Source organism: Sebastes fasciatus, chromosome 5, assembly GCF_043250625.1.
Source record: "Sebastes fasciatus isolate fSebFas1 chromosome 5, fSebFas1.pri, whole genome shotgun sequence".
NCBI classification, from domain to species: domain Eukaryota; kingdom Metazoa; phylum Chordata; class Actinopteri; order Perciformes; family Sebastidae; genus Sebastes; species Sebastes fasciatus.
Genome location: NC_133799.1, coordinates 32,545,882 through 32,559,903, shown reverse-complemented (window position 1 = coordinate 32,559,903; position 14,022 = coordinate 32,545,882). Strand labels below are relative to the sequence as shown.

General features: G+C 40.2%; 1 protein-coding gene across 3 annotated transcripts in view; it reads right to left on the bottom strand.

Moving 5' to 3' along the window:
• The window catches only part of farp2 (FERM, RhoGEF and pleckstrin domain protein 2), a 38,614-nt gene extending 25,873 nt beyond the window's left edge, over positions 1-12,741 (bottom strand). For all 3 annotated transcript variants that reach the window (XM_074636556.1, XM_074636557.1, XM_074636559.1), the window contains exons 1-3: positions 12,584-12,741; positions 11,718-11,956; positions 1,142-1,246 (exon numbers count right to left, since the gene is read on the bottom strand). In XM_074636556.1, the coding sequence (XP_074492657.1) occupies positions 1,142-1,246; positions 11,718-11,921 (309 nt within the window). In that variant the 5' untranslated portion in view covers positions 11,922-11,956; positions 12,584-12,741. The remainder of the gene's footprint in view (positions 1-1,141; positions 1,247-11,717; positions 11,957-12,583) is intronic.
• Positions 12,742-14,022: the final 1,281 nt, after the last annotated feature.

The following is a 14,022-nucleotide window of genomic DNA, read 5'->3' as shown; positions in this document are numbered from 1 at the left end:
ATTTTGAGCCTGTGGTGGGCTGTGAAACTAGAAAAAACCTAAGGAATCCATTGATACGGACCATGTCATACTAGCTTGTTGCGAAGGAGGCTAAATAACACTCCAAACTTGCGCTACATTATTAAAATAAAATTGGCATGGCTATTTTCAAAGGGGTCAAGATATGTGAATGTAAATGGGTTCTATGGGTACCCACGAGTCTCCCCTTTACAGACATGCCCACTTTATGATAATCACATGCAGTTTGGGGCAAGTCATAGTCAAGTCAGCACACTGACACACTGACAGCTGTTGTTGCCTGTTGGGCTGCAGTTTGCCATGTTATGATTTGAGCATATTTTTTATGCTAAATTCAGTACCCGTGAGGGTTTAAAAAATATGTGATTAATCACGACTAACTATGGACAATCTTGCGATCAATCGGGATTAAATATTTTTTATCAATTTACAGCCCTAATTTGAACTTTGATTGGCATTTACCTTTTTGGTTAGAGGCATTTAGTTCTTTACATTTGTAGTTGCTGGTCTTTAAACATAGTGCTCGACTCTTGGCATGTGAAAGCGTCTTTGAAAACAACACTGCAGAGCAATAAATGTATTGTATATACACAGTATGGCGTTTCAATGCTCCTGCAGTTGAATATACGAGCTGAAAAGCCAGCGGGTCGACACCGGCTCCGTTCTCTTTGAAGAAGACATGCGGCGTGTTCAATATCTCTTCTCTGTTGCTTTATAAAAAAACCTGTAGGTGGTCTTGAATTCCACTTAATGTTTCTGGAAGAATAAAACATAGGAAAGTCTGACATCTGTGTATGGGTACTTGTGCCAGACGAGTTAAAAATATTCCTAGATTATATACTGCTCAGGTCCAGTAAAAACAACACTTCATCACTGCTGCAGAAAGCTAAAACAAGAGCAACTGATTTGCTGAGAAATTACTAAAGAGTTCATCTTTTGCCCTGAGACAAGTTGTGCTGTCAACAAGCTTTGACCTTTGACCCTTTAAAAACGCTGGCTGGCCTATGCAGGTCAGCACTTAACTGACACGTATGATCGATTTGCACGACAGCTCACGGATGTTCAACGTGTCGGTTTCAAAAAGGAAGACAAAAAGACACGGTTGCTGGCTGGTTGTACGTACCCAGTTCATCTGCATGTTCTGGAACTCCAGGCCAAAGTAATCCCGCTCTATGAGGTTGCCTCTCAAGAAAACCTCAGAGAGGAGGTATTGTCCAATAGCTCTTGGCTGAAAGAAAAGACAACAGAGAAAAAGGAGTCATTATTTTCATCACAATGCCAACACAAAGAACTTAAAAAGCCCACTAATGAGGAGACATCTCACAACCTCAACGGACAGAGAAACAGCATAGTTCTGACAAAAAGAACGATACAGCTGATCAGGAACGTCGGTGATTAACAGACATCACTATGGAAATCTAAACTTTTGCTTGGGCCGAGGTGAGGACAGAATAAACGCTGTCTGTCTGCGTGGTGCAGAAAATATTTGGCATCTGTAAATGATCCACGTCATGTGTGTTTTATGGCTGCCTATGTTCCATCTGTCAATTCACATACTTTCCTTGACTTGGATGAGTAGGTAAACTGCAAAAAAACACGTCCTACTGTACATTTCAAAATGATCTGGCCCCCGAACAGACTGCAGCAAACTCACGAGCCGGAAATCTGCCGAAGTTTACCTTCTCAACGCTCTGGGGTTTGTTTTCACTAAACGAAGAGCTAATTACTATGTACTAAGAACACACTGCTCTTGAGGTTTGGAATCCCACTCTGTGACTTTTTGAGAAAATTATAGCCTGAAACATCTGGTTGTAATGTAAAATAGTATTTTTAAAAGCCGTATAAAAAGCTGCTTTTGCATTGGCTGAAGTAAAACATTACAACTCAAAGAGCAGCAGGAGATTTACTGTAGCTCGTCTATTCATTACTTTTATACAATCACATGTTCTGCATTCACAAAAAAAAGTCTATAAATTGCAGGTGAAACCTCCTGGCGCAGCGTCCATAAAATGTAGGAATCTGTTGTAAAATGCCACTTTCCCGTGCATTTGCAGTGTCTGATTACAGCCGATCTCGAACCAGAGAGCAGTGTGTGTTAAAATACTTTGTCTGAGTTGTCTTTGAGTGCAGGCCAAACATACAATCCAGACAGTATTCAGTCAGTATTCAGAATGCATCAGCGGCCAAATGTAAGGAACATTTTGAAGGGATTCTGTCTCAGTGTGACTGGTTCAGTGAATGCAAATTCAACAAAGACTCGATGTAATCACACACTGAGGTCTGAGCAGACAGAATCAATGTCTGAAGTGCTGTGTAAACAATGTTACAGAGAAAGAGCGCAACGCGTCATACACTGGAGGGGAGACCAATCAGCTCCACAACATGCCACCAAGGGCTGAAATGCTAACAAAACGCCTCTAGCTAGGCTAGCTAAAGACATCAGATTTCAGCATGTCAAAAGGATTATTTCAGCACCCTGTGTCTATGCAGTTGGTAACTAAAATGATGATAATGATGAAGTTAAGGAATGAGTCCTAAAACTCAGAAATGAGTTAGCATTTTAGCACTTCTGGCTCCCTCGTGTGTAAGTCAATGGGTTTTTAGTTAGATGCCTGAATAAGGTCTGTGGTTAACACGAGCTGAAGAGATTTAAACATTTTGTCCTACGATATAAAATACGTCAGTAAATATCCCACTTGTGATTTGTGAAGCTTTTATATGTCTTAAAAAAGACGGTTGCTAACAAGTGGCAAAATGAAACTACAAAACGTCATCACGCAAACACATCCGCCTTTACAGCATCGTTGTGTATCCTCGCGCTCATGCGACCGTGGTGTAGTTCGTTTATAGCCTAACGTTAGCTTTTTACTTCTGGCGATTGCATTCACACTTCAAAAAAATCATAAAAGTGGTCAGGATTATAATCATAAACGTTTGTTTGCCACAGACCTTATTTTCTGCAATAATCCAAAACCCAATGGAAAAATCCCATTGGCTTTTTGTTCAGGGAACCAGGGCGATACCAACTTACTGGTTGGCCTACAAAAATACGTCATCCCTGCATCACTCTAGAGCAAAACCACATCTTATCCTTGTGGATTAAGACATTTCAATCCAATTATCCCTATTTTCCCATTAATGTTTACAATGTTCACCTCTTTCAGTTGTAATTCAGGGTGAATTCAGGCTAACAAGTGTTTAAACTGCAGATTTACAGCATAAATAGTAAATGTTAAACCGGTATAATGAGCCTAATCACTGCTCAGACATGGGATTTAAAATCTTAAAATGTTTTTTTTTTTTTTTAACCAAGTTGTGAAAAAGGGCGATTGGTTTGTCAAGAGAACCAGAAACTGAAGGCAGATTCGAATAAACAGATCCCCCCCCCCCCCCCAGCATAGCAGTCATGAGCAAAACTACTGTGTGTTGACCGGTGTGCTTCCAGAATCAGTAGCCCCTCCTTCGTGTTACTCATTAACCCTCTGCAGGAATGTTAAACTGCATTCACAACACTGTTGTCTAGAGGGAGACTAAAATCCTCCTCTAATACATTCAGCTTTATCTTCCACAAGCTCAGAGGGAGGGATGACATTTTCCCAGAGATTGCTGCCAGACAGCTGGTAAAAAAGGACAAGGTACACTACTGTAAATCCCCCTCATATCCTCCTGCATGAATATACTAAAAGTACGCAGTGAACTATACACCGCATCTACCTGATTTCATTTCCAGAATAGTTTCTACATGGTATGTCATCACAATGCAGGCCTGTGCAGATAATTTCCCTTCAAATAACTTCCTCATGCTGCTGACCACGTTGGCTTATTATCTGTGTGTGCAATCAGTTACTGTGTACTCTGTGTGCACACAATTATTGTGCCACCCTTTATGCTTGGCATTTCCGCATTCAGGAACAAAAAGTGAGAAGGAGGAGAAATAATGTCATGTGACAAAGGCGATGATCCAAACCTGGATTTAGAGCACATGTAAACATCATATAAATGTCACATGTGATCTCTGGAGCGAGTCAGTGAGCTGATGATCTGCTGCTTTTCTTTTCGTTTCATATTGTAGCAAATTGAAGTATTTGCGTTTTGGACTGTTGGTCAGGCAGTTTAAGGATGGTCCCTTGGGCTTTGGGAGATTATGATGAGTCATTTTTTTTTTTTTTTTAAATCCACAGGTTAATTGATAATGAAAGTAACTGTTCGTAGCAGCCCCACAATGTGAGTTCCAGCAAAGTAAATCATGAATTCCTCCAGTTTAATCATCATCACATCACAATTATCATTACTTATGATCATTTCTCATTTTTTGGAGGGTGTAAATGTCATCTGAATAGGGCTGTGTATTGGCAAGAATCTGGCGATATAAGTCTCATGATACAGGGGTTATGATTCAATATATTGAGATTCTGTAAACAAAGCGATATACTGTGATTTTTAAAATCAAATTTTAGGAAAACTGTCATAATATAAAAAACACACCACCATATGCATAAAATCTGAGTAAAAAAAAGTTGACCTTTTTATGGCATCAGAACAGTGGGATACGCATGTATCAAAGTCCCTGTAACATCCAACATCATAGCACTACTAGGAGAGGGCGAAACTCTCTGCAAATTAAATAAAGTATTGACTAAGTTAATCTTTGCATGTAAGACTATTAATTAAAAATCAATACAGTTAAAGTTGGCCTACACCCTTCGTCAGCCTGTTGTTTTTTTTTTGTTCATCATGTTTATAAAGTTGGAACTCCTTCTGTTTTTGTGATGTGTATTGTTAGAGTTGTTCAAAAACTACGAAAAAAAATGGTTCTGTACATATTTGGAACTGGACATATGTAATTGTTGCCATAAAAAAAAAATTTGGTATAAAAGAATATAGCGATATTCCTTCGGAAAGCACAAATAGTCATCCCAACAACCCGTCTTCAGCCATGATTTATCTGAATCCATTCTGTCGTGCAAACAAACGTGTCACAAACTGACGGGCTGCGACCTAAAAAGTCCATCTGGCGTTTACAGTTGGAGCGTATCTGTGATGTGACAGTGAGATCACATGCCGTTTGTTCACACCAAACTTGCGGTCTCATCTCTGAGCTCTAACATTAAGGCAGGTCAGTGGGTCACCCAATCAAGCTCAGAAAGCAGCAGGGATTATCACTAACAGATGTTTCTCTGGGAGACAAATCTTCCCCTGCGTGTGTGTGTGTGTGTGGGAAAGGAGGGGTGGGTGTGTGTGTGTGGGTGTGTGTGTGTGTGTGTGTGTATACAAGTGCAGGGTTTGAAAGCAGCCAGCTATGAGGGATGACTCATGCCCTTCTCATGCACAGAGAGAACCAAGAAGAAAACACACAAGTAACCCAAATATCTTCCGGCCCCGTTCAAATCATGGGTGGACCTCGCATGACAGGTTAAGCACGGTTCACCAAGCAGCGGTTGATACTCCGCAGCCACCAGTGAGCGCCGGTAGAACCTCCTACTGACAGCAGGGGTGTGTTGGGGCTTGTATTTGGCACAGTGGGATGCACATTGTTGGAGATTTCCTGCTGACATACATTTTAAAGCTCTGCACCCCAGTGGCCACTTTCACAAGTCTGTGAGGAGACGTTTCAAAAGATCAACAGCTTCTTTGATGCTTTTCTCTTTTGACTTATTGTCAACTTTCATTTGAAATCATTTGTGCTGATTTCTTTTCACTACCTGGCTTCAGGGCAGACACACCTGAGGACAGTTGGCCAGAGCATTTGTTGGCAGATAAACACTACGCAGTGGTAATAAACGGGATCAGGTGTTTTAGCGTGCCTTCTGCTCAGGTCATCTGTGTAACCCAGATACTGGCCTCCAAAACGAGGAGAAAAAGAGATTAAAGATGGGAGTGGCAGCAAATTACTAATAATAAAATGTCAGAACAGTAACAACAGGAGAGATCAGTGATGTGCAGAGCACGTGAAACAAGTCCTTCTAGGCACAGAGTGTTTAGATACTTCAGTACACAGTGGGTTAGTGTGAGTGCTTTGTAGAGATGAGAGCTGAGTGCTCAGCTGTAGTGGTTGTAATGAAGAGCAAGAGTACTCCTTTTTTGAGCATGCACACGAACCATGCCCAATTCCTCTCCCTACGTCATGCATATAATTATTAGGGCTGTCAATCGATTAAAATATTTAATAGTGATAAATTGCAATCACGTGATTGTCCATGGTTAATTGTGATTAATCACAAATTAATCACACATTTTTTTATCTGAAATTTGTCAAGTATTTAATACTCTTATGAACATGGGAGTGGGCAAATATGCTGCTTTATGCAAATGTATGTATACATTTATAATTGGAAAACAATTAACAACACAAAAACATTGACAAATATTGTCCAGAAACCCTCACAGGTACTGCATTATCATAAAAATATATGCTCAAATCATAACATGGCAAATTCAAGACTTGTGGGAGACTCTTGGGTACCCATAGAACCCATTTTCATTCACATATCTTGAGATCAGCGGTCGAGGGACCCCTTTGAAAATGGCCATGACAGTTTTTCCTCGCCAAAATTTAGCGCAAGTTTGGACCGTTATTTAGCTTAATTCGCGACAAGCTAGACATGGCATGGTTGGTACCAATTAGGTGGTACCCTTAGGTTTTTCTAGTTTCAAATGATGCCAGTATCTTCGCTCTAGCTTTAAAACTGAGCCCGCTACAACCTAAAAATGGCAAGTTGGGTTAATGCGTTAAAGAAATTAGTGGTGTTAAAACTAATTTTCGCATTAACCTCAACAGCCCTAATAATTATCCTTTTTTTAATATCCCCACTACTGGTCTGAAATTACTTTATCTCAATCTATTGCAGGATGCTCATAACAATATTTGTGTGTCCAAGACCGGTTGCCGTATCTTAACAAATCCCTCGACATTGTCATGAAGGGTGTAGGCCAGCTTTAACTGTATTGATTTTTAATTAATAGTCTTACATGCAAAGATTAACTTAGTCAATACCGTATTTTATTTGCAGAGAGATGCACCCTCTCTCAGTGTATGTGTCCTCTCACAGTAGTGCTCTGATGTTGGATGTTACAGGGACTGTGATAAATGCATACCCCACTGTTCTGATGGCATAAAAAAGTTAACTTTTTTTTACTCAGATTTAAGACTATGAAACACCACTATCTTTCTTTTCACATCACACCAAAGTCCATCTTTGAACCAACAGTTAAAAAGATAAAAAAAACAGCACTAACACATTACCAAACGAGTTACACGAGTTTCATCATCCACAACTGACAAAATCAAAGATTGTGCTACAGGCCAACAGTGGTTGAAATTCCAAACTTCTCGGCAGGGCTTCACTCCTGTGTGAGTCCCCTCCCCCACCACCCCGACTCAAACTTTGTACTGGCCATGACTGCTCCCTCTGAACTGCTCTTTTAACACCAGAGGCTGCCCCTCTGTCTCCCCTCCACCCCCCACATGATCCCACTTGGTTGTCAACCTTGCTATTTATGTGCTTGTTTGCTACCACTAAAGCAAAGCAGCCTGCCCTGGATTCCCTCCCACCAATGCCCCGACTGTACTGCGTTTTCACACGTCTAGGTTCTACATCCCACCCTCGGCCTTTTTTGCGAGTTTCGGGCTGGAAGTTAAGGCCAGCGAAGGGGCCGGCTGTGCTGGATAAAAGAAGCCTGTGTTTCCCTGGCCTGCCGGCCCTGCCTCCCTGTCCAGAAACCACAAGGCTGAGCTTTCTCCTGTGCTGGCTGTGGGAGGGGCCTGTGGACGAGAGCCATGGGAGCAAATGTCTGCTGCAGACGATGACCATGCTGGGTACCTGCAGCAGATGAAAGCCACAGATCAAAGCACGCAAGCTCTAATCTGATTTGTCTGTTGTAGATCGACACTAAAGTTATTATATGACCATAAATACACGTATTCAGATCACACCATATGTCCATACGGTTCTCCATTATCATGAGATGTAATCTGTATTGCATTATAAACCGGGTTAGTCCCTGGAACTACTTTTCAAAGACCTAAAAGGTTCCTTTAACCCACTGTTGTCTGCGTTTCCACCGTGGTCTCAAATTAGTCAAATTAGTCCGCTGACGAATGAAAAAGCAACATGACATGGGACGAGGGCTGCTGAATGCACTCTGCAGCCTGCAGTTCAGTGTGAGCCTGTTTCACCTAAAAAAATGTTAGAAAAAATAAAACCTAGGTGTTTGTCTCACTGCAAGGACAATATTTACTGCTGCATATACATGTATTTACTGATGCACGTTGGATGTAATGAATGCAAAAGAGGAAAATGAAACTAGGAGCGTTTGTCTCCACAGTAAATCATCTGTTGAGTGTTTGATGGTTATCTATTTGTGCTTTAGAATGTTACCGCCGTGAAGCAATGAGAAAATAACTTTTCTTTCTCTCGTTCACAGCACCATCATGTAGGGATGCACCGATACCGATACTGGATCGGATATCGGGCTGATACTGACTCAAATAGCTGGATCGGGTATCGGTGACAATGGATCCAATCTATTCACTTCTATTCTATGTTTATATACATGAAATACTTTAAATTGACCAATTGTTTGTGCATTAAAAAGGTTTACACTTGAATTGTAATTCCTGTTCATTTTGAAGATTTTTTACCAAGTTAGTGGTGTACGATTTATTATTCTAATAATAAATACAAATTAAATTTGTATATATCAAATTAAAAAAAGTATTTAATTGTTACATTTTGTTTTACAAAGTTAAGAAAACGATGTTTAAGTCAAGCAAGATGTTACCTTACACATAAAAGATCAGTGACTTCCACACAGTGAGGCATACAGCATATTAATTAAACACTGGTATCGGATCGATATCGGCTGATACCCAAAGCCCAGGTATCTGTCTCGGTATCGGGACTTAAAAAGTCTGATCGGTGCATCCCTACCATCGCGCTGTCTCCCTCTTCTAACGTTACCGCTCGCCCTTTTTCTCTTTTTCTCTCCGTCTTGTTTTTAATAAGTGGAGAAGCCGACTGCAGAGCCTAATTTTTACTTTCAATTTTATCAAACAAAGAGAAATATTCTCCCCTCATCCTAAAATGGTCCCAAATCGTTACTGGAGTACTTCCTTGTTTAAGAATGAAGCGGTATACGAGTTGAAGCGGTTGAAGCAGCAGTGCTGTGTGTGTGTGTTGCACCTATCAGCGACGGTCATCCCTGCAAACTTCACCCCGAAAGTTCCAATACTTTCAGAAAGTACTACCCTCCAACCATGGTCTTTTTGCAAAGAGCTCCTCAAAAGGTCTCTTAGTTTCCTGCAGTGGAAATGGGGCTATAGGTTCAACACTATAAAGCATGACAAAGCCCGCCCCGTACTTGTGTGTAAGAGAGCGACACATTTTCGACGTGAGTGTATTTGTACACAGTAGAGTGGAAGGTAATGACAGATGATAAAAGACTTAATGTATACGGCAGCTGAGCAATCAAAATGCCACAATGGAGGGGAAGCAGTTGTTTGAAGGCCACAACCATTTCAAACATTCAACACTGCAATTTTGGATCTATTTTTGCATACACTATGCATGAGGGAAAACTACAATTACAATGTAGGACAAGGTATGCCGCTTCATTCATTTTTCTTTAAAAGGGATTGTGGTCACATAGACATAAAACTAATGATGACAAAGCACACTGGCATGTATAGCTCTGCAGCCACTCATGTCCATACACATAAATACTATTCTCCCAGCAGCCCACGACTCCTCGGTATGAATGAACAGCAATATTAAGCTGATGAATGTTGAGCAGCGGTGCTGAACAACAGAGCCTCTCACAGGCCATCTTGTTCTTGGCATACTGCAGTCTGCTTGACAACTGGATTGCCGTCATTCCCCTTTTGCAGCCATGTATTTCTGTCTGCCATCTCCTATCAACACCATGTCCAGAGCGCACTTTGAACCCTCCGGGCCAAATGCAGTTGTCTCTCAATACGAAATATCTTCCTAAAAACTCGTAAAAAAAAAAAACATCTTGAAAGTGTCTTTTCCTCCAGATTGAGCAGCGCAGGGATCCACTTCCATACAAATTAAACTTGTGTCTGTCACACTCTATTAGCGTAAGACTTTGAGACAACATATGGTGCATAAGATTATGAAATGTCCGTCTCAGCAGTGCCCCCAAACTACATCTGCCAGAACCGTTACGGTTGTGGCTACACAGGATTTAGGACAGAGTAGTTACACAAGTTAAATACACTAACCTCTCCTAATAGAATTAGAAGTCCACATATTACACTGCAAATTAAAACAACCAGTCCTTGACTTGGGTGTTTATTCATTGTGGAGACTCCACTTTGATATCCCCCTCCCCACAGAAAAGACAGGAAACTTGCTCTGATATAGTGGCTTCCTTATTGCTTCCTATTTGCCTTCTGAGTAACTCCAGCGGCAACTTGGCAAGTAAACACGGGAAAGCACACAGTGTGGATCTGAAAGTTAGTTCAAACACAACTGCCAATTTAAAAAAAAAAAAAACTCTCTGTAAAGTAATTACAATGAAAAGGAAACACAACAGTTATCCTTCTTGGCTAGATTCATTCATGCTAAATTGTAGCTTGTGACTTCTAAATGTCAGTGTAATTTGCCTAGCACTGTGTGCTTCTGTATTGCTTTAATATTTATATTTATTAAAACAAAAATGCATTCAGGTGCTGTGGTTGCAGTGATGATGGCAGCGCAAAAAAAACATTACAAACAAATCGATTAATCGATTAGTTGTTTGGTCCATAAAATGGTGAAAAATGTCAATCAGTGTTTCTTTTTACTCCGATTGTGAGTTCTGTGTGTTCTTTATACTATGACAGTTTTCCTAAAATTAGATTTTTAAAATATATATATTCAATATATTGCGATACTGTAAGCAAGGCGATATATATCGCCTTGCTTACAGTATCGCAATATATTGAATCTTAACCCCTGTATCATGATAAATATTGTATTGCCAGATTCTTGCCAATACACAGCCATATTGAGAAGCTGGAATCAGAGAATTTTGACTTTTTAAAAAAAAGAAAAATACTCAAACTGATTATCAAAATAGTTGGCGATTAATTTAATAGATGACAACTAATCGATTAATCGTTGCAGCTCTACCTGAAACCCTGTCCTGTCTGCCAATGTCATCACCAAGCCAAATTACACCAGACTAAAAAAACAATAGAAAATGCTTTTGTGATGCTATTCCAGCACCCTCAGTACCGAGCAATACATAATGTTGATCATTCAAAATGAACCGTTTGTTTCTATTGAACACAAAAGTAACTAAAAGGAAAGTAACTACATTTAATTAAATGGTAAATATAAACATGTTCAAGCTTGAGTCCTAGGGCCATGTTATTATTTACCTCCTTGTTGGCCCAGAGTCAGGAACAGAAAGTACTGAACTACTTGGACCGTGATCAGAAATCACAGCCAATAAACTAAAAAAGTGTCCCTGGTGAGTTACACTAAGTTACCCGAATAAGAAGCCTTAAGGAGGAAGGGATTCCAGCTCCAAAGCCAAGAGGCAGCTGTCACCAACCCAAGACACATGCTCCCAGGGAAGCCCAGACACATAAGGTCAGATGCAGCCTGCTGTGCAACAAACTGCAGACTTATCTCAGTGTAAATAAAAGAGGATGGAAGAGAGACTGTGCAACAAGTTGAGGAGAAACTTACATCGATATCAAAGAAGTCCTGTGAGTCGTCCAGCCCCTGCACACGGATCTGTAGTCCTCCTTGGCCCTGGCCTCTGCTCCCCTGCACCATGTTGCCACTGAGACTCTGGCCCGGCTCCAAGGTGCTGACACCAGGGTTGAACTGGGCTCCCAGCCGGATGCCAGGGGTCTGCAGGACCCGGTATGAACCCTCAATCTCCCCCATTACTGCAGCTCAGAGCAGCTCCACCCACCTCACTCCTGCAAACACAGGGAGGACAGGAATCAGCATCAGCAAGGTTGGGTGGAAAAGCAAAACATTTGTGAAGTGAAGTAATGTCTTCTTTTGTGAGCAAATGTGTCATGAATGTGTCATGAAACGTTGGGAGTTGCAGGTTAAGATGATGACTGGTTCTGCAGGTTTTATTCCTGCCAGGTAGCTACGGTCTCTAGACATGTGAGACTCATTCATAATACCTGTAACACAGAGTTAACATACCGGACACCAATAATAGCACGTATTTACCTGAGCTATCTGTGTAGCATTCAGCCAGAGTGCAGGTGAGAACCTACTAGAACATACAAGTACAAAAAGAAACCACGGCAATAATAGCGCTTGTTGCATGTAGGCCTAAGTGGATCAGCAACACTTTAAAGTTGCGGTTTCCGACATTTTTAAAGCGAGAGAACCCAGCAGAACGACGTCCATGAACGTCTCATACCTCAGGTTTATATTCTTTCTGAGTAAAGGAGCTCTGTAGTTCACCGACGAGCAGCCAAACCAAGTATTGATAACCGTAACCGAGTTTTCTCTCCGAAAAAAGTCACCATACTAGACTAACTATACCTAAACGTGATAATATGCTCGACAAGTAGCGTTAAACTTACCGTTTTGTCCGTATCCAGACTGAATACTAAAAGTTTGTTGCACCGTAGAGAGCTCTGCTCCAGTCCATGACCAGCGGAGTGCGTACTGACTCAGACTGCTCTGTGATTGGCTGAAGCAGAGTCCTACTCGGCCTCTCATTGGTCCATATGAGGCTGAGGATTGTAGGCTGAGGAGTGAAGATTTACCTTCCTTTACTTTAAATAGCTTTGATTGATGGATGAATAGAAAACTTGTCCGACCGCCTGAAAAGATTATATGTTATGGATTTTTTATAATAAGGCCTCGTGGGAAGCTTTTAAAGTGTATGGCTTCGTGTGTTTAATCTACAGGCCGACTGTTGTCAACACCCAGAGAGGAAATAAAATGATTGTTTTATCTGATAAGTTGTATCCTTTTATCTGATATGAGTCACAAAGCGAAACTGCCTTTATTTAGTTTGGGCTAAAGTATGACCCGTAGATAAAATGAAATAGATATGAGTTTTTTTTCTCTTTAACACTCCCAAAATAATTCAAATTTAGTCACAATTTTCTCTGAACACATTAGGTAACAATGTGTGTGTGCGTGTGTGCGTGTGCGTCACGAGACAATACCTCTCCTCTATAATGTCACTAATCGCGTCAGAGCTTGATTACATCAATCCTGATTAATTGCTGTATAGTTTGCACTTCTGTCCGTTGTTTTGTAGGATAAGAGTCAGTCAGATTAAACCAATATCACGAAGAAAGAAAAAAGTCACTTCTGACATTGTAATGGAGCTCCCCCTACTGTTTCCTCTCAAATAAAGAACAAGCTACATTATACATTATCAAATGCATAGTCAGATACAACAACATCATCATATATGGCATGCATACAGAAACATATAAAGCATATTAAACAATGGACTATATTTGTTTGCATATACACATATATTTAATAAAATGTATTATACAAAATGTATGTGCAAACACACAATATGAAGAACATTCGCATACACTATAAATATACCTGACTACTACAAAATCTAAAATATGAATATAGAATAACATACTATATACATTAGCAAAGTGTGCAAGTTACAATGTTTTGTTTTTCAATACAAAATAATTGAGGTAGTAAATGTGCAAATGTAGATGTGCAAAATTCAACATGTGCAAGGTTATTACAGGAACAAAACAGACTGGAGTGTGTGAGTATTTGTTTTGTACATATTATATCATAATAATTATATAAACATAGCCTACATGAATTTCTGATATATGTTATTTGAATAAACTGTACATTGCCATATATATATATATATATATATATATATAGAGAGAGAGAGAGAGTCATCCTTACTTTAAATAGGACCTTATCAGATTAATCATCACACATGTTCATTTGGCCTACACTGTAAACTAAACTGTTTGTTTCTGGATTACACAATGATATATAATTATTATAACCTTTATTT